General features: G+C 35.4%; 1 protein-coding gene across 3 annotated transcripts in view; it reads right to left on the reverse strand.

Annotated features, from left to right (window-relative positions):
• Nucleotides 1-820: 820 nt before the first annotated feature.
• Nucleotides 821-26777, reverse strand: part of LRRC49 (leucine rich repeat containing 49) — a 49438-nt gene continuing 23481 nt past the window's right edge. For 2 of the 3 annotated variants that reach the window (XM_037395673.1, XM_037395674.1), the window contains exons 4-11: nt 26568-26715; nt 18644-18727; nt 13832-13983; nt 10904-11141; nt 9418-9603; nt 5258-5367; nt 4433-4586; nt 823-2066 (exon numbers count right to left, since the gene is read on the reverse strand). In XM_037395673.1, coding sequence (XP_037251570.1) covers nt 1860-2066; nt 4433-4586; nt 5258-5367; nt 9418-9603; nt 10904-11141; nt 13832-13983; nt 18644-18727; nt 26568-26715 — 1279 coding nt within the window. In that variant the 3' untranslated portion in view covers nt 823-1859. Of the gene's footprint in view, nt 2067-4432; nt 4587-5257; nt 5368-9417; nt 9604-10903; nt 11142-13831; nt 13984-18643; nt 18728-26567; nt 26716-26777 lie in introns of all 3 variants that reach the window. The other variant, XM_037395672.1, reaches the window with a different exon arrangement.

The raw sequence follows: 26777 nt of genomic DNA on the forward strand, positions 1-26777 counted from the left end.
ATTTTGCAGGGTCTTAATTTGATCCTTTAATAAAGTGTACCATAAAGCTTACGAATGCAATGTTCCAATAGAAAGAAAAAAATATCCTATCAAACACACTATTCTTCACTATAAATTCCATGAAGCAATTCAAAAAGCCTGGAGGGGCGATTGCTTCTATTAAATTCTATCATCTGCTGGAGCAGTTCTTCAGGACTTTTAACATTTTCTTAGATTTTAAGTGACTTAACTTCCATTAAATTCTGTAAAGACTGAAAAGCAACTACCTACAGGCATACTTTAGAAGATCACATATCACAAACCAAATTGGAAATTAACAGCATGTGTGCCATTGTTAACCTGTAACAAGCTCAGAAAATGGATCCTCTCTGACAACTTCGATGCACCAGCTTGACCTGCATACAAGTCAACTGTATATTCCAAAACACCTACGGACCACTGGACTCCTGCCACTCATTCAAGGCTATTTTCAGGGTGAAGAAATTTACTAAACTGCATTTGCAAGAGAGACTTGTCCAGGTAATGTCAAAAAATAACCTTCATCTTGAGCCATAAAAACCCTTCCATGAACTTTTTTTTTTTGTTATGAATATTTCTCTTTTATAAATGAGCTTAAGTAAAATAACATCAATTTGTACAGAGGAAAAGAATGCACAAAGGTTCTGGATTGTTTTGTCAAGATACAATCGAACCATAAAATTAAGTTTAAATGGCACAACCTCCTACCTGCATATGAACACTAGCCACGGGAACCAGCCAGATTGGCTAACGATTCCTGAATGCAATTTCTGAGGAGGAGATGGCAAGGTGTTAACAGTGGGAGTTACTGTACTATGGAATGTGGTTTTAATACCCATTATTCACAGCTGATCAGTTTGGGGGCAAGTTGTGCCTCATCTTCATGCAGCATTAAGAAGTCTTTTCTTTGTACACAGTGCTTTATGTTATCTGTGAAGGGCAAAAGTGAAGAATTTGTTTTTATTGACAAATATGAAATTTTCACAGTCACAGAATTAATTACAACTGAATAATAGTCATCAGTTTCCTTACCAAATGTAATGCATGCATTTTTAGCTCATTTGACCTTGGCAAACCTCAAAAATTAATCATTTAGTAATCAAGAAACAAAAGAAATTATATAAACACATTTTAACAGAAAAAAAATAAAGCTTAATTGAGTACACCTCAAATTCATATTTTACCTGTTTATAATTCATACAGACTAATATAAGTGAATTTAATGAAAAACACTTGAAATCAAGTTCAGGCAATTTGTTCAGCTCAGAATTAGGCTCATTATACATTGAATCATGAGCACTGTGATGGCATTGATGTGAAAGAGTGTTCTATGATCTCACAAATTAAACAACAACAATAAAGTCTTCATCCAGTTCAGGATGTAAAAATAATTTATTAGCTTTTGCTCGTTAAAAAAACCCCGGCTACTATTATTTTTTTTCAAACAGCAGCAAACAGTCAAAAAGGTGACAATTGAAAAGTGTTCAATAAAAAAATAAGGCAAGCAGAGTGTAAATTTGTTCTTTAAAAAAATCAATGCTGTAGCACTACAGAAGAAAGGGTAGCAGATAAAAACAAAGCAGAATTTAGTAAAACACGATAATCACCAAGCTACTTCTATGCTACCTCATCACTTCAGCCAAGGAAGCGTTGTTAAAGCAGTATGCAAGTAAACTTTTATTTCAAAACTGGAAGAGTTAATTAAGATTTAAAGGCATCCCTTTGGGGGTGTGTGCATGTGAAGTATGCCATAGTGATGGTAATTTTATATTCTATTGTATTAAGTTTGTAAAACATCACAGAATATTGAAACCAAAACCTTGCAAGACAACAAGCCTTGACTACTGTTTTTGATCAGTGATCCGCTGCAAGCAGAGTTTCATGTAGGAATTTTTATTGCGTATTTCTATCACTGCATCTCTAACAAGCTCAATGAACATTTGAGGCCAGAGCTTCTGCAACGACTCATTTTTCATGTTGATGTCAGCTGCTTCTTTCACTAAGTTCTCAACGTATGTCTGGCAAAATGTTTTTCTTTCCTTGATTTCCTGCATGGGAGAACCATTGCATTATTGAGTAAGATAAAGAAGAGGTTAAACAATAGCAAATCCATAAAACCACCACAGAAATTTAATGAATTAAAGAACATCACAATGAGCAGGCAAAAAGGCCACTGCACATTCATCCCGAGTTGCACAACCCAGGTTCTAATTCAGGCTTTTATGAACGTGGCCACAGATTCTTACTGTATTCATAATATTCATATTATACTCATTAATTAATGTGAAATCCACTTTTAAGTAATCATGTAAATACCTTTTAACAACATTACGATTTTTGGTGCCTTCCAACATAGCTGTGAGAATTTACGAAATCATTAAGCACTAAACTACTTTTCTTCCTTCTTTCCCTTCCCAGCTTTTCATGATTGTAGTACAACAATTGGAAATATATGCTTGTTTACCTGTCCTAACAAAACCTAAATATCTTGTCACAAAAAAAATATGCCAGTATTCATCCTTTCCACAGGTTTCCTGAAGGACTCTGGCAACTGCACAGTTCCTAAGATGTAGTACATTAGATACTGAAGTAACCTGAACTTTTGTAAAAAAAAAAAAAATAAATAAAATTGCACTTTGTGCAGCTACTAGCTCCACATTTTAGTCACTCTAACTGTATTAATCCCTGATTTTGCAGAGTTTCTATAAAATGCCATAATAAGCTTTGAACAATAAGTTATATTGGTGCTAAATATCTAACTAGTTTGATTTATGGCACTGTTAAAATGTTAGGTCATGCTTTAGGCCATCAAAACATAGGTTTTCTTAAATGAGTGATAAAGCAGAGAAAATACTTTCCAGCTGTTTCCTCTATAAAACAGATTATTAATCAATGACTCAGACTATCATCTTCAGCATTAAACTTATTCAATCACATTTATTATGTTAGTTTACTACTGATGGGGAACTGGAATCAGTCTTTTTTGCTTATCTTACTCTTCTCTTGTGACAACCTGTAATATCTGCTGCCACATACATAATAACACTATAACAAAGGACAAGGTGTGAACTGCTGCGCTAGGAAGACAAGATAACGCGTGTGTTTCACGGGCTGTAGGAATACTAAACTTATTTTATTATAGTGCTTGTTCCATGGTAAAGGACAAGAGGAATATCTCACTGTGACATATAAAGTTTTAAGCACTGCTACCGCAGCTTTTCAAAAGAAAATGTTTTCTTTATCTCCACACACACAGTCACTATCTTTTTTTTTTTTTTTTTTTGCTGTGGATCCGATACAACTCGATCACAATGCAATAACTAAATTCAAAGTTTACTAAACTTCATTTACTTTCTTGCACTAAAGGATTTATATATTTCCACATAATGAAAAAGCAAATCACGGGACAAGCAGGGGAAGTGGGGTGCATATAGCTAGAACTTGTGATGATTGCACAGAAAGGAGATTGTGGCTGAAAGCATGTTCTCCCTGGGAACAACCTCCCCCTGCCCAAGCAAAAGAGTTAGCAGATCAGAAATGCAAACTAAAGCAAGCGTGACTGATGTGTTTATCCAAAACAAGACAGCTTGCAATTTTATTAATAATTAAACTTAATACATCCCCTATATATTTTTTTTCCTGTAGCTCATTTAAAAGCTAGGAAACGACTCTTTATTACTACAGCCTGCACTCTCTCAAGTCTTGTCTGTGGGGTGTTCTTCACCAATTCATTTTGGGATATACTTTCTGATTTTCCAATTCCATTAGAAAATGCTAGCATGTGCAATATACATATGCAATTCTTTTTTTAAAAAACTGTGCTCACTTCTTTTATTTTACTAATGCAGGTACATTTCATTACGAACATAAGGTTTGTAGGTGAGTGTTGCAGCACAATCAAACTAGTAGGCTGCAACAAGGCTTTACCATTGGTCAGATTCTACTGTCTGTGCTGTATCTCCTTCCTCCAGAAGCCAGACCAAACTGCTCTTCCTCCATCCAGCCCCTCTCCCACCATCCTCAGGGCTATTTAACCACTTAGCAGGAACGAGCTACAGCTGCACATCATCCATGTCCATCAACCCATTGCCTCTGAGGCAAGGCCACAGCTGCATGTTATCAATGCTAATCAGCCCACTGCCTTCAGTCCTCTACAGATGAGAATGTATTTCTGAGACTGTGGCACTGTTCAGGAACCACTTCACTAAAGACAGAAACCGACCATTATCCAGTATTTTGGCAAAGATCAGTTAGCTGAAATGTTTGATCATACATGTAAATATGTTAAGCAGCGGTATTTTAAAACCACCATTCTCAATAGCACAACTGAGACTTGATATATAGACAAATTCCATGAGTAGCAGTCTAAGGTTATACAACAGAGGATGAAAATATTTTGTAATGATATACTTACTTCAAGCTTTTCCATATGAAAGTCCTTTGTCATGTAATTCAGTGTTGCTCGAGTTGTGCTTTCCCCTCCGTTTCTTCTGTTATCACTACTTTCCTCACTCCCAATCCCAGATTTCTTTCCCTTTCCTTCCAGCAGATACTGGAATTGCTTCCTCCTGTGAAAAGATAGAGAGATTTACAGTTCTAATTATTGGAAACTTTTTTAAAAGTGCAAATGTTTCTAGAGATTGTGGAGGTTTTTTTCTTTTCTCCCTCTGAACATGTACTTTGAGCTTTCAAGTTTATTGCATCCTCAAGTTACTCAAACTACTTAATGATTAAACATTCCTACGTTTCTTTGCCTCTATACAATTGACTTTGACATATATCGTATAGCATCTCCTAAATAGGAAGTCTTGCAGCGTAAACTTTTTTTAAGTATGTTATCAATAGATGACTAAAAATATTTCTTTTAAGCACCTTTTTTCTTGCAGCACCAACTCTTACAGGCACCCACTATAAAATACCTGCTAAAAATAATCAGTCTTCATCATGGAAGTCCATAAATCTTCACCAATACCAGTACAACTGGAGAATTAAACAAGCAGCACATTTGTGCGCATGTGCCTTTTAATCTTATTCAGCAGACTTCATACAATTTCCATGAAAACCTCTGGCTACAGCAGGCGATGCTAATATTTCTGCTATAAGCAGAGAACCTATCTTTTGTAAGACGTTATTTGTGAAATTTTTGTCTTTTTACCTAGAAAGAATTCATCATGACAGCATGCAAAAGAAGTAAACAATACATTCTGAACAAATTCCAGATACATTCATTGTATTTTACCTAGATTCTCCAAATAATGAAAGCATGCGATAATGTGGCAGCTCAGAAGATGCCACGTACGCCAGAACGCCGAAGAGCCTCTCTGCCATGACAATATCATTTTCAGTAACCTGTGAGGGAAGTGGGGGGAAGGGGAAGAAAAAAAGGAAAAAGTCAAAACTGGCACATTCGTATTTCATTACATATGCACATTGAGAATTAACTGAAATTTGTTATGCAGAACACTGCATACAGCTCTGTTCCAGACATATCTTCAAAACATAGGTTTGCTTTTACTGGCACTTAAAATGTACTTTAAAAGAAACCAAATGAGGTACTGGTGCTTGTTTTACTTCCTGTAATTCTGGAAACTTTATAATGTATACACATCCTACCCTGTGCTTCATGATAGTCTTCACGAAACAAGGAATTTTATAATGACTTCTTACACAGAGTGTCTGAAGGCCAGACTTATTAAATCTGCTCCATACTGCAGGCACTTACAAAAGGTCTACCGGAAAATTTCTGATCAAGTTATGCTGGAGAAATGAAAAGATTCTGGGTACCCCCATGTGAAAAGTTAAGTTACGGTCTCCCTTAGTTTGGCAGCATCATAGAGAAGGCTTTCTATAAAAGACAGGTTTTACAGAAAAACAAAAACAAAATTAAAAAAAGTATTTTCTCTGCATTTTACAACCCACAAAATAGCATTCCTCCATTACACTTCTCTAAATACCATCCATACTGTTGTGTCAACGTTCAGTTACAGATGTCTCTCTAAACTAATCTTCAATGGTTGAAAACTTTTCAGGATTAATTTTACACATCTCAATTTTGCATAAAACAGGTGGAAAAGGTTTATTTTCTGGTAGTTTTTGTTATTGTCTTTTGTTTGTCTTGGCTCATAACCTCTGAAGACCATGCCTTGTAGTTTCTTCTGCCCTGATGGCCAGACTATGAACTGACTTCAACTGCCAAAAGTTTGTTTGGCACAGTTTCTAGACTTCTGGCTTTCCAGTGAGTGCAGAAGAAATCTTTATGATCATCTAAATCTGACCTGGATAACACAGGACTATGAAATTCACTCAGTGACTTCTTAACTTCTGGATCAAATTTAATTTCCGTTCATCTTATAACATTTTTGGAAAGCAACCCGTTATTAAATAAACTTCAATACTCACAATATTTACAAAGTACTTCCAGACAATTTTTGTGTTCTCTATTATTCAAACATTGGAGTAAAATGGACTTCTGATCCAGCTTAATGTAATTTAATTACGTTCTTGTTTAATTCGCTGTACAATCTAGCCTTGCCTAAAGTGTACTGCAACAGCATAATGCAGGGAGAAATTCACCAGAGAAAACATAGGTCAGGAAAGCTGAAATGTGAAATCAACTCCATTTTCCAAGTGTTTAGAAGTGCTCATTTTCAGCTAAAATTAAGTAAGTCTTACTTTGTAGCTTAAGAGTAGATGACCTCACTAAACAGTCTGTTAATAGAAGCAAGGTCTAAAAGAAAGAGCACAGAAGGCAGCTAGGGAAACAAAGACCATTGCCAGCAGAAATGCCTGCTGGAGAAATAAGTGATTTTAATTTATTTATTTATGTTAAGAGAAGCATAAGGACCCGGTCAACAGAGACAACAATGCTGAATACACTCTAGTTCACAGAAACTCATGTTTACCATCTTATTCCAGTACACTGTTTGCTCCATTAATCACAAAAAGATTATAACGGTAATATCACATAAATGTAAAGTCTATTATGCCTGCTTCTTGCCAAGTACAGAAAACAGGCACCGACTCAGTAACCGTGATACACCTGCTATATTGTATGCCATAACATTTGGTGTGAAACATTCTGTAGAGTTTAGTAACTTCAAACCTTGTCAACTCTTAATTAATCCGAGATTACACTCTTTTATGTTTTCCCCAGTCGTAGTATCTCAGTGAAGAGAATTTGATTCTTCAGCTAGTAAATGTAACAGTCTGTCAAGGGAACAAAATCATTGTTAGGGGGAGACTAACACTCAGCTTCCAGCCTGGAACATAACTGGCATAAAAGGGGGAGGGTGGAGAGAAAAACAGAAGCTTCCTTATGCTTCTTATTTTTTCTTCTTTTTTTTTTAAAAAAAAAAAAAAAGTTGAAAAGTGCTAGAGTTACATAATTTATTTAGTTAATTCAGTTACTATGTATTGCTTTTACTCCCCAACTATACATACCTCAGAGCTGGCAACACAATAGCATTCACAAACTTTGCAAGCAAATGATAATCAGAATAGCAGATTATGCACATTTCCCTTTCCATTGTGTGAAACTTACTTAGTTCTAAGGTTCTTATTTAGTTCTAAGATCTAAGGTCCGAGAGCACACTTCAGGGTGTTGTATTTACATTGAAAGAGGATTTTCTGTTATTGATTTTAAAAGAAAAGTTAACACACATCTGCAAAGCTGGATACCATGATTTGTGTTGTAGACTAAGGAAAAGCAGCTATCAGATTTCATCTCTCTCTTCTGCTTGACTATGACAGTTTTCAAATTATTAATGACACCAGAAAAAAATTTCTGTGTGCACATCTTCATAAGTGGTCTGGCTGAAAAAGTTTGTTGAGGACAAAAGTGTTCTCCAGCCATACGTATTTAAGATTTGATATATGTCCTACATAAAAAGCATGCTGTGCTACATGTAAATCCATTTACTAAATTCACCCCCAAGTACTATTAAATTCAAAGCTTTCCTCCAAAGACAGAGACTGTAAAAAAAAGTCTACTTAAATAATTGTGTTATTTTCTTCTTTTTTCTTTCTTTCTCCATGAAGACCACAGGTGAGATCAGTCTTCTATTTAGTCTTTTATTTTGACTCACTACTGTTGATTTTGAAAATATGTAGCAGTAAAAAAACAAACGAACAACTTTACACCCACATTCAACTATTTTTTTTTTTTTTTTACTATCGACTTTGATGGGCATTTTTTGTAAATTAGTAAATTCAAGGTTATTTTAAAGTTCTCATGAGATTCCCGACTATCACTTTTTTTTTTCTTTTAAAGATACTGTGCTGTTAGAGTGAGTCATATTGGCCTTTATCTTTCATCTTTCCTCATCCTCTCTCTCACAGTTAGTTCAGGTAAGGTCTTAAACCAATTCCTGCTCTTCTGTGCAACTAATTCATGTTTTACAGAACTAAACCCAAGTAAACCACAACATTTATACTATGTCTTTATCAGATAACAAGTAAAAAACCTAATCCATAACATACAATGACCAAATTAAAATACCAGATCTAAACATTGAAACTATGTATTATTTTTTGCTCTAATTAACTTCCATAACACCACATAAACTTAAATTAGCATTTGAAATTGCACAAATATCATATTACACCGTAACTGTTCTCCCCCTGTTTACAATCAAAGCCCAAGCATAAAATAGTTATTTTTTATGCTTGAATAAATTTACTTTCAATTGGCATAAAGGAAAATACAAAGAATAGCAAATTAGCATCCTAATGTTCTATTTATTTAAACATAAAACACACACCCAACAAAAAACCACACACTAACAATCTTGCACATAGATTATTTTTTTTCAGGCTTGCTATTTGACAGACTTTTTCTTGTGATAGGCTTAAAGAAGAAAATGTTAGTTTAGATATATTTTGTTACACTGAAAAATATAATCATATACTGTAAACTACTAAACAGTTTGTCAAACGCACATTTTTGCAAAAGTATTCAGTGTCAACACTGTGATTGCTTTGAACATAATAAAATGCTTCTTTAAATCAAGTAAAATCACGCGGTTCTTCATTATTATTTCTGCATGTGTTTCTAAAGAAAGAAAAAAAAATTAAATAAAGTCTTCCCTTCCTGTAAACCTCAAACACTGAGGTACAGATTTAGACTGTCATTTCCAATTGCAAACATCTGAGATAACACAACATTCTAATGGCAACTAAGAATCTTACCACCTTCGCCTACAGTAACACAGTACAGTTGGACTTAAATGCACAGCACAAGAAATTATATCTTGAAGTGTACTTAAAAAAACTTTTCCCCCCAATACTGAAAGGGTACTAACAGGGTTCTGCTCATTTTATTAGCAATTCATCTGCCTTTTTAAGAACAACGCTACTTTATCTTGCAAGACTAACAGTAAGAAGGAAGAAACACTGTCCTACCTTTACTCCATTTATCTTCTGTAAATTAAAATGGTTCAGTCTAAACAGAACATAGTATTTCCACAGAGTGAAGTTGACAACTGGATTTCCCTGAGGATCAACTGTCAACTGTTCAATGTGATGCAGCTGAGCTAATGCATTGAATTGCTGCAGTGTCACAAGATTTGTCTCCTTAAACTTCAGGTGCTGAAAAAAAGAGAAGTCAAACCACAATAAATTAAATACAGAAACAAAGTGTGAGCACAAAGATTCCTGTTCTGTGCCACTCAAACAGTTTTCAAACTCCAACAAACAAGCCTTTAGATCTGATGAAGCAACTGAGCTCACCTCATTTGAAGTCTTCCTGGCAAAACACATCAATGTATCCACCAATTGGCGTATTACATATATTTAGGAATGTCAATGTTACAAGTCCCTAGGCAATTTATAAACCCTATAGTAATAGTACTAATATTTTCAGTGTTACAAAAAGCAGTGATACTACTTGACCAATATTCATTTTAATTCTGCAAGTAAAGCAACTGCAACATCTGCCATATAAGAGTAAGTACAAAATAAGTTTTTAAATATTCTGCTTTTTCAGCCATAGCAGTCTGGCATTAAGTCATACCCTGCTGTTTCTTTGAACCCTGCCCTATCCTGGTGCTCCTGCTGTGAGCACGGTATATTTGGCTGCACAGTAACATTACTGGGGGAAGGTGAAGGAGAAAAAACTGATGGTGAAGATAAAAATTTATCTGAGATTCTGGTATCCCCCTCAAAGCTTTCCCCTCACAATGAAACAACTGTTTCACTGAGGTAGATACATTTGTCTTAAGTTCCCCAGAAAGTTACATATTCCAATGAAACCATTAAGTTCCGTTCAGCTAAAAATCTTAAGAAGCCCAGAGCTCAAGAGGCATATCATCTGAGTAACAAGTCACTTTATGTATGGTATCACTATTTGCTTCCAAATGACTGATTTAAATGTCCAAGGGAAAAAAAAAAAAAAAAAAGTACTACTACAGGGACACCTCATTTATGTAGTTTTGCTCCATCAAGAACTGAGGAATTTCAAGAGCTGTACTGGTTTAGCTAGCTATTCCCTTTGATTTTTTATCTCTCTCTTTTTCTCCTATGAGCTATTTGATCTTTGAATTCACAACACAAATGAAAGTCTCCTGATACAATGGATCCATAAAAATATTGTAGAATAGCAGTACTATAATTTACACATCAGTTTTGCAAAAAATAATCAGCTAAGTGAAAGGAACAGAGATAAATAATAACCAGTGTGAAAATCCTGTGTGAGAATCTAAATTAAAGTGCATTTTTAAGAAGTAGCAAGTTAAAATCAGCATTATAGCATAACACCAAGCAAATACGTAATTCACAAACATATCTACTGATACGAAAGCACTCAAGGGTGACTATGGCAAATTAAAGTTCTGTTGGAGAACACGTACTCCATAGCCGTTCACACAGGTCAAATCTGAGGCATTCTTACCACAGAATTAGGAAATTTTGTCTTCAGTTTTGTTAACACTTGAACTATTTCATCAAACTCTATGAACATAAATTGGACTGTGACAATAATTCCAGCTGTTTGAACACTCCAGTTTCGATCCAGGCACTCTAGTGCTCCAGCACCATACAAGCAAAGGGTGTCTCCTTCCACTTCCACTAAATGAGACTCAAGAACAGACAAGCCTTGTACTGCACTGCTCAATATTGTATCCAGAGACCTGGAGGAAATAAAAATGCAGCGATATAATGAGATTATTTTGAGATAGTAACATCATTCTATTGAATGACAGTCCTTTCACTTTAAAAAAATGCAACTGTCAAACATGATTGCATTTCTCAGTATTCATTCATTTGCAATACCCAATCTGGTTCAAAAATATTAAGGGCTGGAAAATCCTCTTTTCGTCAAGTAACATTGCAAAAGCTTAATATATTTTGTGTTGCTTTAGAGATCTGAAAACAACTTCGAACAATGTATTTATTCAAGAAAAGTCATCTTTACATTATGTTTGCTATATGAAACGTAAAAGTTATGTCATAAGTAATCGCTTTAAGAACAGACAGCTGTTAAAACCAATCCAGGATAATGTGATTCACACTACTGAACAGTTACTTTTATTCGTGAACAAGAGTACCACTCCTTCCTCAAACCCATATGTCACATTATTTCATCAGGATATCGGTATTCATTATTCTGATTAGAGATTAGAATAATCTTATGATTTATTATCCTTGTTTAATCCTTAATTAATAGGGATGAATACATTATTTCCTTAAAAACATGTAAGCTTTCCAATTCACAAGATCGATTTTAAAATTAAGCAGTAATCCAGCTATTCTAACTCTCATGTCTTTGTGTCTTACTTCCAAGATGAAACATTCAGCTGACTGGACCTGCAGTGCACAGAGAATTCAAGATGAGCGCAAGCCACAGGTTTAGAAAACTGCGTAATAATTTTTACTATTTTATTATTTACTAACTTCCTAGTATTTTTAATGTATTTTGCTTTTTTTGACTACTAGTGATCACTTGACTGATGTTTTCTGAGATTTCACTTTTCACTGGAAATGTTGAGAGCCCATCACTTTATATGTGAAGCTGCAATTACTTTCTATGCTGAATTGCACCTGCCATTTTATTGCTTAGTTACTCATCTTGAAAATATCTTCTGAAATTCTTCGCTATTATATAACAGAGTAGTAGATCAATATCAATTTTAACTTAGAGGGGTTTAAAAAGCAACAAGACTTCAAGGCAAAAAATGTCTGTGTTATCTACAGCTTCTTAATTCTAACACATACAGCCACATTGTCATTAATCTTTTTAAACTAGCATTAATTGGTGATAAAGACCACTACTGGACTTCATTTCTCTGACCAGCCATGAAAGAGAAAAATTCCAAACCTAAGTCTCTAATTCAGAAAACTACATGCACTGCAATTTGCATAAGAGAATTACAACATATGCAAAAAAAGGACAGTTATATGCATTAACATCTCAGGAGGGTGGAAATTTGGTACTTCATTAAAGTAACCACTTTGATTTCTAGCATGTAGTCTACAAATCTTAGAAAAACTTCCACAAGAACATGGAAACAGACTTTATTCATCATGTTTTATTACTGTAGATCTGACAAAAGAATCCTAACATTTGTGGTCAGGAAACTGCAAGGAATACAGCAACTTTAGTCACTGTATCCAGCATAAGCAGAGATGGCATTACAGCAAGATTTTTCCCACAGCTCCATAGAAAAAGTCTTAGTATGTTACTTAAAAGCATTAATTCTCCAGCAATGAGAATCTGTTCATTAACAGGACAATGCTCAAGCTACCTAATTACATTGACTTGGTCACAGGGATGATTACTAACACTGAATTAAGTTGTGAAGAAACCAAGGCGGCAAGAAAGCAGTGGCTAAACATCTGTTCGGAGGATAGCTTTGGAAGCACAAGAACAGAAACGACTACAGCAATTTAAAAACGCTAAGGAAAAAAAAATGTTTCACAAGATGCAGCACTCAACTGGAGATAAAACCCAAGTCTAGCCAACACCAGAAAAACTCAAACTCACATGGGCTCTGCTCGGGAGAGGCAAAGACTTTCTGTCCATACCTGACATTTCCAGTATTGATCAGGCACAGCAGAGAGCTGTACTTGCCATTGAATTTGTGCAGAACATTTTTTCAGCCTTTTGCCTGAGCTAGCCACGGTTGAAAGTGTGCTAGTTTGGGTTTAGCCAATCCAAAGCACACATTGTTCATTAATTTCTGCATTGGGTTTTTTAATTATATAGAATGGCAGATGGCCGCCTTTTAGATGCAAATAAGCAAGCCACAAAGTATCACAATATAACTACATTTATAAACCAACAATACAAAAATCATCTTAGAAATAAAACTAAGTCAAAGAACTGCTATTGTTAAAATAACACTGGTATAAAAGCCATCCAATAAGATACACTGCTGTTCAAATTAAGAACAGGAATTCAATACTCAGTTTATGAAACCTCTTGATACACAATGAGGTTACAAATGTTTGCAGTGCTCATACATCCTTATTTCATTCATTTTGATGGAGGGCAACAATCTAAGCTGTCAAGGAAATGAACAGCCTGAAGAAGGGTCAAAATTCATATTAAACATTCCTTTCAAACATGAAATCCTCCCTTATTTAGCAAAATCACATAATTAGCTTGTGCTTTTTTAGTCAATGAGTTACTGTTATATTACTTATCTAATATATGTTACTTATTACTAATGGCCAACAGGTTTAATCACCAAGTAAAACACCTTTTCTGGATTGCTTTGGATATATTACTGCTGATAATGAAATACAGTGAGACGTCAGAGGTGAGAAGTAGTAACCTGGAATATTAGACACGAACAAGAAGTATTACCCAATAAAATACCTGCTTTCTTCAGGAAATACATATGCAGCACTGCCATTGATCTGACAGGGCTCGTTATCTTTATCTTGGTTTAAAGAAGCCACAAGAGCTATTCGATTCTGCTGTACCTCCCATTGACGAGCAATATTACAAATTGTTAACCGTTTCTTTTCCTGAAACAAGATAAAAAAGTTATAAGTTATGACAGAGCAGGATCAACACACTCGTTTGCTCTGAAAGAAATATGCCACTTTAAACATTTTAAATTGAAGAAATGATAGTTCTGGTTGGTGGTTATGCATTAAAATCAATGCTGTTTTGCATAACTGCCAGCAAACAATGACTTCACAAAATAGGCAATAGCAGAAACATGAAAGCTAACAAATTAAATCCACAACTTATGAAAGAATAAAGTTAAACTGTTTAGTTTGGATAACTCCAGATGTCTCATTTTGATGGTCTGGAGCTGCTTGTAATACTGCTCTCACAGAACAGGGCAGACTGCTCATACTTTCCTCCACGCTGCTACAGAGACCCTAGCACTTAAGCTAAGTCAGTTCTGCAACTGCTGTAAGTCTCAGCGGTAATTGCAACAACATACCCTGCATGGGGGAAAAAAAATTACCTTCTGAAAAATGGAAAGTCAGGTTTATGAAAACAAAAAATGAAATTAACTTTGGTATGGATACAAGGACTACAACAGATCTAAGTTCAAACATTTTGTTACAGTTCTTTTAAAAGTAGTATTTATATTCTAGACGAGCCTTGTCAATGAGCCAGTATTTCAAAAGTCTATTAGGTACTTGTTCTTGTGTAGTCATGCAGGTCACATCAATTACCTTACAATTCTATATATTGCTTATTATTCTATGATATCATATAGATATATGTGATTTAATAGATCCAATTTAGAATACTTTAAAAGGTTAAAAAAACAGGTGTTTTCTAGGAGCTCGTGGACCGGTGGCTGAATTCGCATCAGATGAAAGCTGCACACCAAAGGGTAATAACATCAAAGGGTAAATTCATCATTAGTGTCACTTCATTTGGTTTCTCTGAACCAGACCTAACTCTCTGGGGGTCAGCTCTCTCACCGTTACACTACTCTCAATGGAACTTGAACAGTGACTTAGAATTTGAAAGGAAAATCTTATAGAGAAGCTTAGCATAAAATAAATTCACATCCACAATACATGAAGAAAACAACGTATCAGTCAAAGCCAATAATTTCTTAGTTATAATATCATACTCTAAATCGATGCTGCTGTTAGAAATGCAGCTTTCACACCCATACAAAGTAACCACCTTAATTTAAAGCTTCCCACTCTTAGAAAGTAATAAAAACCCACAATATTCTAAGAAATCTCTAACTCCTCTCATATACTTCAGAACATTAGTACAAGCTACCAATCTCATATTTTAGAAGGGGGGGAGGAAGGCAATCAGGAATTTGCCCTACGTAGCACAAATACCAGTTGGTAGGCAGCCTGTGCACTTGTCACTGATTTTACCCATAAACAGGGGAAGTATAAAAGATGCATACTTTTCAGATGTACTAATGAATATTCTACTTCATTGCCATGGAATTTTGGATTGAAACAGCAAGTACTTGCTAGTTTTAAGTTGCAAATTGGGTCTAAACTCTCAAATTGGGTCTAAAATAATTTCAGGGAAGGTAAATCCCTGCTAACAATTATTTCCTTAGAGCATAAGTTAATCACCTTTATCAATTTCTTACCACTGTTAAAAGCCTAATATCATACTTTTAAATATGATTACATTAGTTCCTGTCTCCTTTAGACTATTTTGTTATGCTGATTAATATCAGCCTAAAAAAGAAAACAACAAAATACTGATTAGGATTTAGAAGGCTGTACCAAAACTCCTGAAGGTTAGAAAGGCTTTATTTGTTTTAAAATTGACATTTACGTTTCTGTTCTAAGACAGGCTCTATGGCTGGGAAAAAAAAAAAAAAAATCAACACAAACCACAAAGTTTTATTATAGCGCCTTTTTTCAAACAGAAAAAAACCCCACTATTTTATATGCCTACGGAGAAAGGCAGGGGATCAGGGAGCACCTAATTTTACAGTTTGAAATGAACATTTTTGATACATTTAGTTTAATCTTTACTCACTATCTTCTAGGTTTAATCTATAAAAGTAACATGTGACTGTTACCATCATATTTTTAGGTAATTTCTTTCACAGTAGGCAAGTTGTGGATATCACCAGTGTCATTCACTGAGAAAGTCCCTCACAGTGCTCAAGTGTTGGAGATGTGAAGTATAAAGCAGTACAAACGAATATTTCTTTGAAAAACAGAAAGTATATCAACAAAAGCAGCAAGCATTTCATCATCTGTGACTGCAAATCTGTGGAGCCTGTGTATTTCCTTCAGAATAAAGAGCAACTGCATATAAACGTTTCACAGTAAAACATTTAATACCTACACACAAATCCCTCATGCTTGCAGCTCTTATACTCAGAGTAAACACTGTGATCTGTTTCAATGACTGATAATGCAGAGGTAGATCTACTAGACTTCAAATGTTCATAAAAATTATGTCCGTAGTTGTCTGTTACTGACACTGAAAGTACATGGGAACTACTTTTAAAATTTTCTTCTGAAAGTTTTTCCATTGTAAAGAGCTCAAAACTACTCCCCATCCAATTTGCCCAAAGCATTATGATGTTATCTGGTTAGAGAACACTATGTACCCAACGTTTACACATAGACTTCAGCGATGACTGATCTCCATATCACAGAAAGTAGAGGAACCTAAAATAGTCAGCAGTTTCTTCCCATCACATTTAGAAAATTCTGTTTGTTCTGGAAGGTGAGGGTCTCCTCATAACCTCAGCTACCACACAGCTCTACTGCTTTGTTGGCCCTCAGCTGTGGGCTGCTGGATTCCCACAGAGCCTCTGAAAACTTCCAAGAATTAATTTTACAGAAAGCAAATTCTAGAAGTGTGAAGATTCTGCTAGCAGTAACTATTTCTCCTTCCAGTAATTAAGTTCAGCCTCTGTTGGAAAGGAATTACATTCTCTGTACATTTCAAAGTACATCCCAAGCTTTCCCAGAGGAGTGGGTTTTAAGCAGTAAAAAAATAAGTCTGGAAAAAGAGAGATGAAGAAACTCCGTTGTTAGGGCAGGCAAGTATGTATCAGCAAGGGAGAAAGAAGAGATGACATTGCTGAAATTGATTTCTCCGATGCAGTGAGTACAGGAAAACAGCCATTGTTTACTACTGAATGAGTGCTTATAATTTCGTTTACATTGCATACAGTTTAAGGAAGTTTGGAGGAAAGTGACAACAGCAAAAATTGCAGGATATAGCTCTCTAAATATTTTCTTCAAATTCAACTATGAAGAAAATCCTACAGTTTGCAATTTTTTTTCCATTGGACATTGTATCCATGAGCAGATTTGTTCCTTTCAATTCAGTTGTGTGTAATAGGAAAAAAGAAACCAGAATCATAACACACATTTTCAAAGGAAAAAATAAAAAATCCTGAAATCATGCAAAAGATGTTGATAATTGGCTGTTTTACCATGTAACTTTAAGATAAAGTTACCTCAACTACTTTAAAAAAATCTACAATTTAATGTTGAAAGTTGAATAATAACCGCATGATACATTAAAAATTTATTTTCTCTCTTCTAAGGGAAGTTTCCACTAGCAAAATGCACTGAGAAATCTAGGCCATCAAGACAAACAAACCCTCTGCTACAAGGAAATATTACATCAATGTTTAAGTTACAGTTAAGAACATGAACTTCAAATAAACACCTACTTTTTTTCTAGTCCAGAGACAGAGTTAGCTTTTCAGCAGTATAAAGTAACATTATGTGTGAATATCACTTACTAATTTCCCATTTCTTTATGTTACTAAGAATAGGCACCAAAACTGAAAACCTAAAGACTTTAAATACATCAGTATCTTGGGGACACACACACAGAAAGAAAAAAAACCAACTCCACAATCAAAAAAAACCAACACACACACCACACACAGTGCTGCTTAAGAAAAAAAAAAAACCACGACTGTATCTAAGCCTTTTTTGTTATATTGTGGGTGGTTTTTAAAACAGTAAGTCAAAATTACAAATGCATAAAAATAACTAGGAAATCAAAATATATTTTTTGGCATTAAACATTAAATTATTTCCCCCCCCCCCCCGTTCATATATTTAGGTTCTTGTTTGTTGGGTTTTTTTTTTATTCCATTTAAAAAAATGGAATGCAGACTCTTAGATCCTTGAACTTTTGTCTCCTATTATAGGTCACAGCCCCATAAAAGTACTCCAGAGTGCACCTCAGTCTCCCCTGGTAGGAGTATTCCATGTCACGTACACAAGCCCTAACCAGGCCAGGTGGTCCCGTAGATAAGCGTTCTTCTGAAAAAGACGGCAGCTGGAGTCTAGCTGCTGCTCTGATGGCTGCTTAACTTTTTCTACAGAAAGCAAGGACCTCAACAGGAAAGAATGAAGGAAAAACTACTTCAGAACACCCTGCATGGCAGAAGTTGGAGCACTCACATGAAATGGGGGAGACCAAGTTCAAGGAATTTGAAATCACTGAAAAGTCCTTTCCTTTACCCTGGATTTACTTCATGTCTGGATTTGTGAAAATTAAGTTGGCCATCCTTTCACATACATCACAATCATGTATTCAACTGGGATTTTTTTCTAAAGTGTATCTTGAGTCGTTGACTAAGAGTTTCAATTGTGGAGTGCACTGTTTAAGCGGTAAAAAAAAAAAAAAATTGAGGCATACTGGGCTATGTAAATTGGTTTACAGTAGGCTTCAAACTACCACACAAAATACCTTTAGCAAGGTCTGTTTATGGCTTTCACGCTTCCTTTCTTCCTCTTTCCTTGCTGCAACAGATGCCATACGTCTCTCTTCTTCCTGGATGAATAAAAGAAAAAACAACTTCAGAAAAGGAGAAAGTAATCAGGTTCTGAACAGCGTTACTAAAAAATTATCAGTATTTTTTTGTGTTGGTATTTGAAATAAACAATTTCATTTCAATAATTTTAACATTTCAATGTTTCTAAATATTTAAAATAAAATTTGTAATTATAAATAAATCAGGAAATACAGAAAAAATCTACTTGGATACAAATAGTGAAAATAAAGCTACTAAAACTAGTATTTGTAAAGGTCTTTGGAAAAGTATAAAGCATACAGTGAGTATGACAGTGAAAAAGAATATATAAATATATGTTAAATATAACAGTGCATTGTATCTTCGTAGGGGTTTTTACAATTAGTTGGATTTTTCTGGTAAGGAAAGACAGAGTGAACAAGCTGAACCCTATTTATGCTCAAATCATAATCTAGAGATTGATTTTTAGCATTATAAATTGTGTCCAGGGACCGACTTTTTTCCATCTCCTACAGAACTTAGGAAGAAAAGAATATTTTCAAAGGTAAGTATCCTACATTAACGTTATTTCTCATCAATATTATTACCTATTCAAGAAGAAGTTGCAAGAAGAAAGCATTGATTCTTAAATAATGGAAGTCATGTAAGTGAAGATGCTTAATTTTCCTGGTACAGCACTTTAATATTGCAATACACCCATATTAGGTTGAATGCGCCCTATTTACAGAAGTCTAAACATTCTCACAGCACGGTATTTTTAGAACATATATTTTCCAAGTAACAAAAGAAATGTTCACTATGAAGTAAAAAGAGTTCTTCCAACACAAATATTTGGGAAGCATACTTTTAACTTATTTTGATTTACTTCACATGCCATTTGGGTGTTTCTATTAAAGTATCTTCCCAGAACGTAGGGAAAGTGTTTTGATTTCCCTCAAAATAGAAAGCTCCTGTCCCAACCTTTTCACTTTCACTTTCCAGAAAGTTGTGTGTAAAGAAAATTAACAAACAGCAGTGAACAGAAAGCACCACCAACCATGAAGACCTACTGATATGTCAAAATTTCTGCATAAATAAAACATGCTGTGTTCAGAGAATTAAGAACTCCTAAGCACATGGGTGAAGGCTTACTGGAAGAGAAATAACACAGAAACTTCACACTTAGGATTGCTGTTACATTTTTAAGAAAATTATTTCCAAAGCATATGAAGTTAGGCTCACATAAGATTTCCTCTTATCTGTGTACAGCCTCCCTGAAATCTACTGACATACCATGGCTTTTGACATTAATCTGAAAGGGGATTGAACAACAAACTTCCAAATTGTTCCTCTGCAACTTTCATTTAATAAGCATATATTAAAACAAGAGGAATACCTTAATGCAGATTAAAGCATGAGGCTTTGGATAGGGTAAGCCTCCTCTACCCCAAGTGTATACAAGAATTTCCCTGGAATGCTAATTGGAAAGCCTAACACTTTTTGGTTGTTGGTTGGGGTTTTTTTGCGGGGGTGGGGTGGGTGTTTTGTTCTGAAAGCAACTTCTGGCCTTTTGAGGGTGAAGTTTTGTTGGCAGCTTCCTCTGCTACTGGGCTTTCAGTTCGTCCTACACAGGGTATTACCAAAGGGCCAGCGTCATAGAATTACAAAATAATCCAGATTAGAAGGGACCTCAAGAGATCACGAGTCCATGATAAAGGAGGCTCAACAATAAATTAAATAAAATCACATACAGATACAGAAGGCCTTCTAGATCCCAATACAACAAAATACCACACAATGAAACCCTAATACCTGAATGGGAGGGCTCAGGGTGATGCTGTGAAAATCATGAAATAAACCCCATGCAGGTAACATGCCACATATATGAATGCATAATTAATAATGCCAAAGAAAAATCTATTGTTCCTCCAGGTATGATTCAAAGTGTTAACAACTACAAACATTATTCTCATGACAGCTCTTCATCCCAATTATGTGTTAGTGTACTAAGCCTACGTTTACTTTAAAAAGCCTGAAATCTTAAAATAAAATATAAACACTACCCAATTACATTAGTGATATCTTTCTATAGAGAAAGTTGGTTAGAGTTGTTTCTAGTTTGTCTTTTTTTATTTTCTAATTAAATCTCTTCATCCAACCTTGCATGTATGCCTTTTAAATTGGCTTCCTACAAAAACAAGCTTTTTACAATTTCAGTGTCTTAATCTTCTCTAATGACTTATCAACACATTGAACATATTAAATAACTTGAAGTATGTTTAGAATTCTCAAAGTAAAGTTTTTTGTTCCCTAGAAGTTTGATTATATAAAACTGGCATGCACAAAGAAGAGAAATGTAAACTTGCTTTCCCACCATGGGAGAGGAAGCAGGAATTATCCATTCTATTTGGCAGAAAGCAATGGCCAGTTGTCACAGACTCAGCTCCAAACTAACCGAGGTATTCTTGTGTTTTGCACTGGGGAAGGTGAGCATTAGAGAACAAAATGACACTAAACTATAATAAATCAGCCGTCATTGATTTTATTCCTTTCAAAACAAATTAAGGGGTCGTGTCTGCCCCCTCTACCCAGCCCCGCAAAGCTCTAAGGCAAATATCCACAAAGTTTCCTAATTCAGTTTTCTCTCAGCTTCCACAAAGGTCTCTTCTTACCCTAACTGCCTTCTCGAAGCCCTCCCCTAATCCAGTCCAAACACCTACTTTATGACACTGCGTTCCATACATGACTACTGCCCTCATTCAAGTCAGTCCAGTACCTTCCCTGCCAACACAATCTCAACACAAAGAATTAAATGAACTACAGTAAATTATATTCTAACAAAAGTCTTCTATTTACAGAATAAGACTTTTTCTTGATCAAGAGTTTATCCTACTTAGACATGTTTAAAAAATAATATTTTCTAAATGAAATTAGCTCAGTCTAAAAAGAAAATATGTCCTAGTTTTAGTTAGTATTCATAAAGGCAGAATAATAGGGAAAACATCTAAATAAATCAAGGGCCAAACCCACTTTTTATGGAAATCAAATCCGTATACATTTCCTGATTAATCTTAGACAACACATGCAATCAATCTTGAAAAAACACAACATCCCCCCTGCCAATACCCACAAAAAAAACCCCACAAAGTTATAAAACAAAACCCTTAAAAACCTTGCCACAATTCATTTTTACTATCATCCTTTCTCTTTTAGCTCTAGCACCTTTGAAATTCTTTCTGTCTCCCTTTTTCTTTGACCCCCCCCTCTCATCCTGCTGTTATTGTCCATAACTTTGTTTCATCTTTAAACCAAACCTTGCTGGACAAGGAGGGATGCTTCTCCAGAAGGTCGAAGTGCCAGATCATTACAAAAGGACTCGGGTGTCCTCTTGTACATTGAAATCTCCGCCATTCATTAGTTCTGCGCTTCTCAGGCTAAATGGCTAAGAAACCATCTTCCAAAAAAAAATAAAAAAAAAAAAATAAAAAAAAGCCACGTAATAACTTTCTGCTAAGGCTCCATGTTTACATTCTCAGTGTGAAGCAACAGTAGCGACAGGACACGCACAAAATAAGACACATTAAAGGCACTGCCACCCTTAAGGGTTTCCCATTAGAGCTGTAGCTGCCGCTTCGGCAAGCTGGGAGCTCCCCCTACTGCTACACCAGCACTACCATAACGACACCAGCACGGATTTGGGCCAAACCTGTGTCATTCTGGTGCCTTTCCATCGGTAACAGCCAGGAAGACCCGAAAAGGATCCTAAAGAGCACAGCAGAATGCAGGGCAATTCTTCCTTGCCGCTGCTCTGCTGTTTTACTGTTATTCCAACAAGTTCTTTTTCACCAAACGCTACCACTTAAGTCACAGGACAGAAAAATTCTAGGGTAACACACAAAGAATGCAGCATTTCATTTCCATAGTACATCTACCTTAAAATTATTCAAATAATTTTACTATGGAATAGAAACAGCTATAGCATACTTTATTTAAACTACTTGAAGTAACGGAGAGGAAAAAAGGGGGTGGGGGAGAGAATATGAATAATGGCCTGAAAATACACATTTAAGCTTTCCAAGCGTAAGAAGACTTTACAATACACTACACAAAGTGCATAAAATTCAGCTCACTTATACTTGCAGAAGGCAGACTACTTGTCCTGTACACCACTGAGGCTGATTTTATACAAGAATGAAGTAAGAATGGTTCTAGGAGAAATACAGCCACGGAAAACAGCAAGCGTAACATTTCTGATGAATCTTTAAGTGTACCTGACAATAAGATGTACCTCCATTTTTTACTTTTATTATTAATTTGGTATACTTTTGCAAGACCCGATTTAAAAGACAGAATTATAATCCACAAGAATGACTCTAGAAGTTCCTGAAGTAACTTATTTTCAGGTGGAAAGCAAAAAAACATTAGGGATCCTTGCCTAAAAACACAACACTCCATGGCGCTGATGGAATCAATAAAGAATTCTGTTCTGGATAAAGCAGTAGAATCTACTCCCTGATCAGCAAGGAAATGCCTAAGCAAATAATCAAAACCAAACTCAGCCTTCTAAGCATCCAAAACCTATAAAACATCAATGAAAAGAAGCACAGTTTTACTGTTAAAAAGCTGCAGATTATCTTTCAATTTGGGAGCTGCAGCACATTTACAAAATATATAAATTATATAATATAGATAGATATAACATACACGTATATTTAGCAAATTCTCTTGAGAAAGTGTATTTGAAGTGACACATAGCAAGTGATCCTGGTTAAGTAATTCCTCAGTAAGGAATACGTACACATATCATTCATATTTTAATATTTTATGATGTGTCTGCAGACAACATCTGCTTACTCTTACAAAAGACTGGAGGAAAAACGCTAGGTCACAGCTAAACTCTAAGTGCCACTGTATAAATCCATTCTTGAAAAAGTCCAAACTATGAAATCTATTCAAAAAGCTTAAATGTACAGAAAAATATTATAGTAGGTTGACCAGACAATGGAAATGACTACATATGCAACCTCAGCCTGCTTTGACTGCAACGCAACGCAGTTGCACATAAGCCTATTTCATCGAGTCACCTCACAACTAAGGTGGACTACAGGTAGTAACTGTTACAGACAGTTACCGATGGTTAACACCGGCGGCACACAGTCATCTGACCAGCCACAGTGATTCAGCCTCCTCCCCATGTGTTAAGCCTCTAGATTGATCTATCAGAGTTTGAGAAAGTAAAAGATTTCCATTGACTGAATGGTTTACATACACAATACAACATGGGTAGGCTTTTTCAGCTGAAAATCATCTTCGAGCGCAGACAATAAGTGGTTAGTCTTACAGTGAAACTCGTTACAGGTAACTAACCTCCAACGGATTTCATCACTGCTGGGTCCATGCCTCAGCAGCTTAAGAGCCTAAATCTTACATTCAACAATGGCTTAGGAATAAGGCAACCTAAAAAACACCAATTTCCTCATGGGTCAGGGTTTAAAAGTTGACATAAGATGATGCAAACCCTTGAATAAAGGCAAATCTGCCTCAACTTATGAAACATCAGAACAACTACAATGCAAAAAACATTTTATTCCAAGTGCAAATATTTGATTTTCATGGCAGCAATCTGTTCCTGAATAGTTCCCTAAGGCAGAGGCAGTTACCACCAGACTTTTGGTCCACGGTTCCCTTTCTCCAGAGAATCCTATAGAAAAGGCCTGGTACCAAAAAGCGTTTTGTCTTCTTGAAAGCCAGTATGACTAAACTTCAAGGTCTCTCACAAACTTTTGAAAATTAACCTTCAGATTTTATTATTTCTTTAATTAATTTTCTTGTCCCAGCAAAGCCAGCAATTAAAAAAAAGTCAAAAGCAGAACTAACAATTGTGTAAAACTCAGTTCTCAAGCAGAACTACTTCTAAACTCCTAGTCAGAAAAAAAACTCAACATCCCGATCCAGCTCTTGGTTCTTCACATAGCAAAGCAACGCTTAAGTTCAAAATGGTCTGTACACCCTTCAGACTAATGAAAAGATCCTATACATGTAATTAAGTTTAGGTACACTACTCAAGTGAGAAAAAGCACAAACCCAATTTTGCACTTGCATTTCCCCACCAAGTTACATGTACCCTTACAGCCAACGGCAACAGCACACTGCATTACTAGGCAGAATAGCTGGATTTGGCATTGCCAACTCTCTAATTTTATCACAAACCTCATAATACTTGTTATTCCTCTTAATAATCCCAGTTTAAGTTATATGATTATCTGGGTAACAGTTTTTATTGGACAAAACATACAGCACTCTCTACATGGAGAAAAGGATAAAAAAGTTCAAGGCTCAAAAACCAGAAGGCAAATAAAGAACACAAAACACATTCTTTTTACAAGTAGATTTATGAGCAGCACTACTGGTGGAGCCTGGGTTTCTATGGCTTTTTGTCTTGTGGCTGATTCTCTGATGTTTAACAAGGTGTGAACCCAGACTCAGTTTTTCCCATGGCTGTGCATTTCTAATAGCTTTTTCTCCATACACAACCCATAGAGTCTGAAAAGGAGTTGGAGCTTTTTCTACCGTTTTTCCCACCACTGGGAGTTCTACCAGGATCCATCTCCTCTCAAGAAGGGGCTGAGAGAGGTGGGGAGGGAAGGGAAAGATTTTCTTTAGGCAACTCAAGTTTCTGAAATAATACTGAGAAAATGATCTTTTAAAATGCAAATTAATTAGCAAGCAGTCAATTAAGTCAGTATAAACTCACAAAAGAAAAAACCCAAAACCTACCAACCAACTCACAGAATACATGCAAACAAGCAAGTCTTTGTTATTCCTGATGCTAGGAGTAAAAGACTCATGACCCAAAGCACTTTATTTTTTAAATAAATCTTTTCCACACATGTTCCATTTTACATCTTAATAAGCTCTATTTTTATGCTTATGGTGGACTGCCACAGGACAACAGGAGAGATGGTAAAACAACAGATTTATAATTTATAATGCAGTACAGCCTTTGTACAAAGGAAATGAGCATTTAAAATAATGTATGTGTATTGCACCTGGTCAAAAAAGATAACACTGCAACACTGTTGCTTGTAAAACATATATTTGTTATCTTGCCGTTGGATGGATTACTCTTTTAAGAAGGTCATGCTTACACATCACTTCTGAGCAGACACAGAAGAATCAGAATGGCTATTCCTATATTAAGAGATAAATAGTTGACTTAATGGTAAGGCCTGCAGTGATTGCCCATCATCCTCTACCTTACAGTGTATTTTCAAGAAGTCTGTAAGAGACTTGGTTGCCTGCGAGTCCTCTCTTCCTTATCAAGACTACTTGAACTTGTGTAGCGGAAACAGAAGAGGGAAAGTAGGTTAGGTAAGGAAGGGAGAAATACAGACACACACACAGAAACTGTCTAATCACCAGTGTTCCTTAGAAAAGGAGACTGAAGTAATCAACAAGATTTTTAAATGAAAGAAAATACCAGTAACATCAATTTTAGGGAAAACAGACTACTCCTTTGGAAGAAATATGCTGTTCCTTTTCAGCAATACAGCAAACCAGTAAAAACTGTGTTGGGAAACTTCTAACCAAAAGCTTTGCAGATTCTCTCATGTCACATGGCAATTAATCACAACGTATTTACTAATGAAGAGTTTAAGCATTTAAAAATCAACAAGTTAAAAAGCGTACCCTTGCATAATACTGATCAAAAGAAAAAAAGATTAAATTTTTAAATACTATAGTATCTATATACGGCTCAATTCCATACTAAGTTAAGAAAAAACTTTGGTATTTTTAATATACATATATACACAGAAACCCCTATATTTTACTTCTAATTTTAATAATCTAGTAAGTTTGACAAAAACAGAAATTTCTTACTGTGATTCTCTTCATATCTAGCTGTCGGAGCTGCATCATATGATGGAGAACAGTGTGTTTGTACCATGTCTCCTGAGCTATTGGATTGCCATCAAGGGTGATATCTGACAAAGATGAGGAATCAGCAAGGCACAGAATATCCTCAAAACTGTAACCAAAAAAGTTTAAAGTTTTAACGTCATAGAGTAGGAATAATTTTGAGATGGAAGA

The sequence above is a fragment of the Falco rusticolus genome, chromosome 7 (assembly GCF_015220075.1).
Source record: "Falco rusticolus isolate bFalRus1 chromosome 7, bFalRus1.pri, whole genome shotgun sequence".
Lineage (NCBI taxonomy): Eukaryota > Metazoa > Chordata > Aves > Falconiformes > Falconidae > Falco > Falco rusticolus.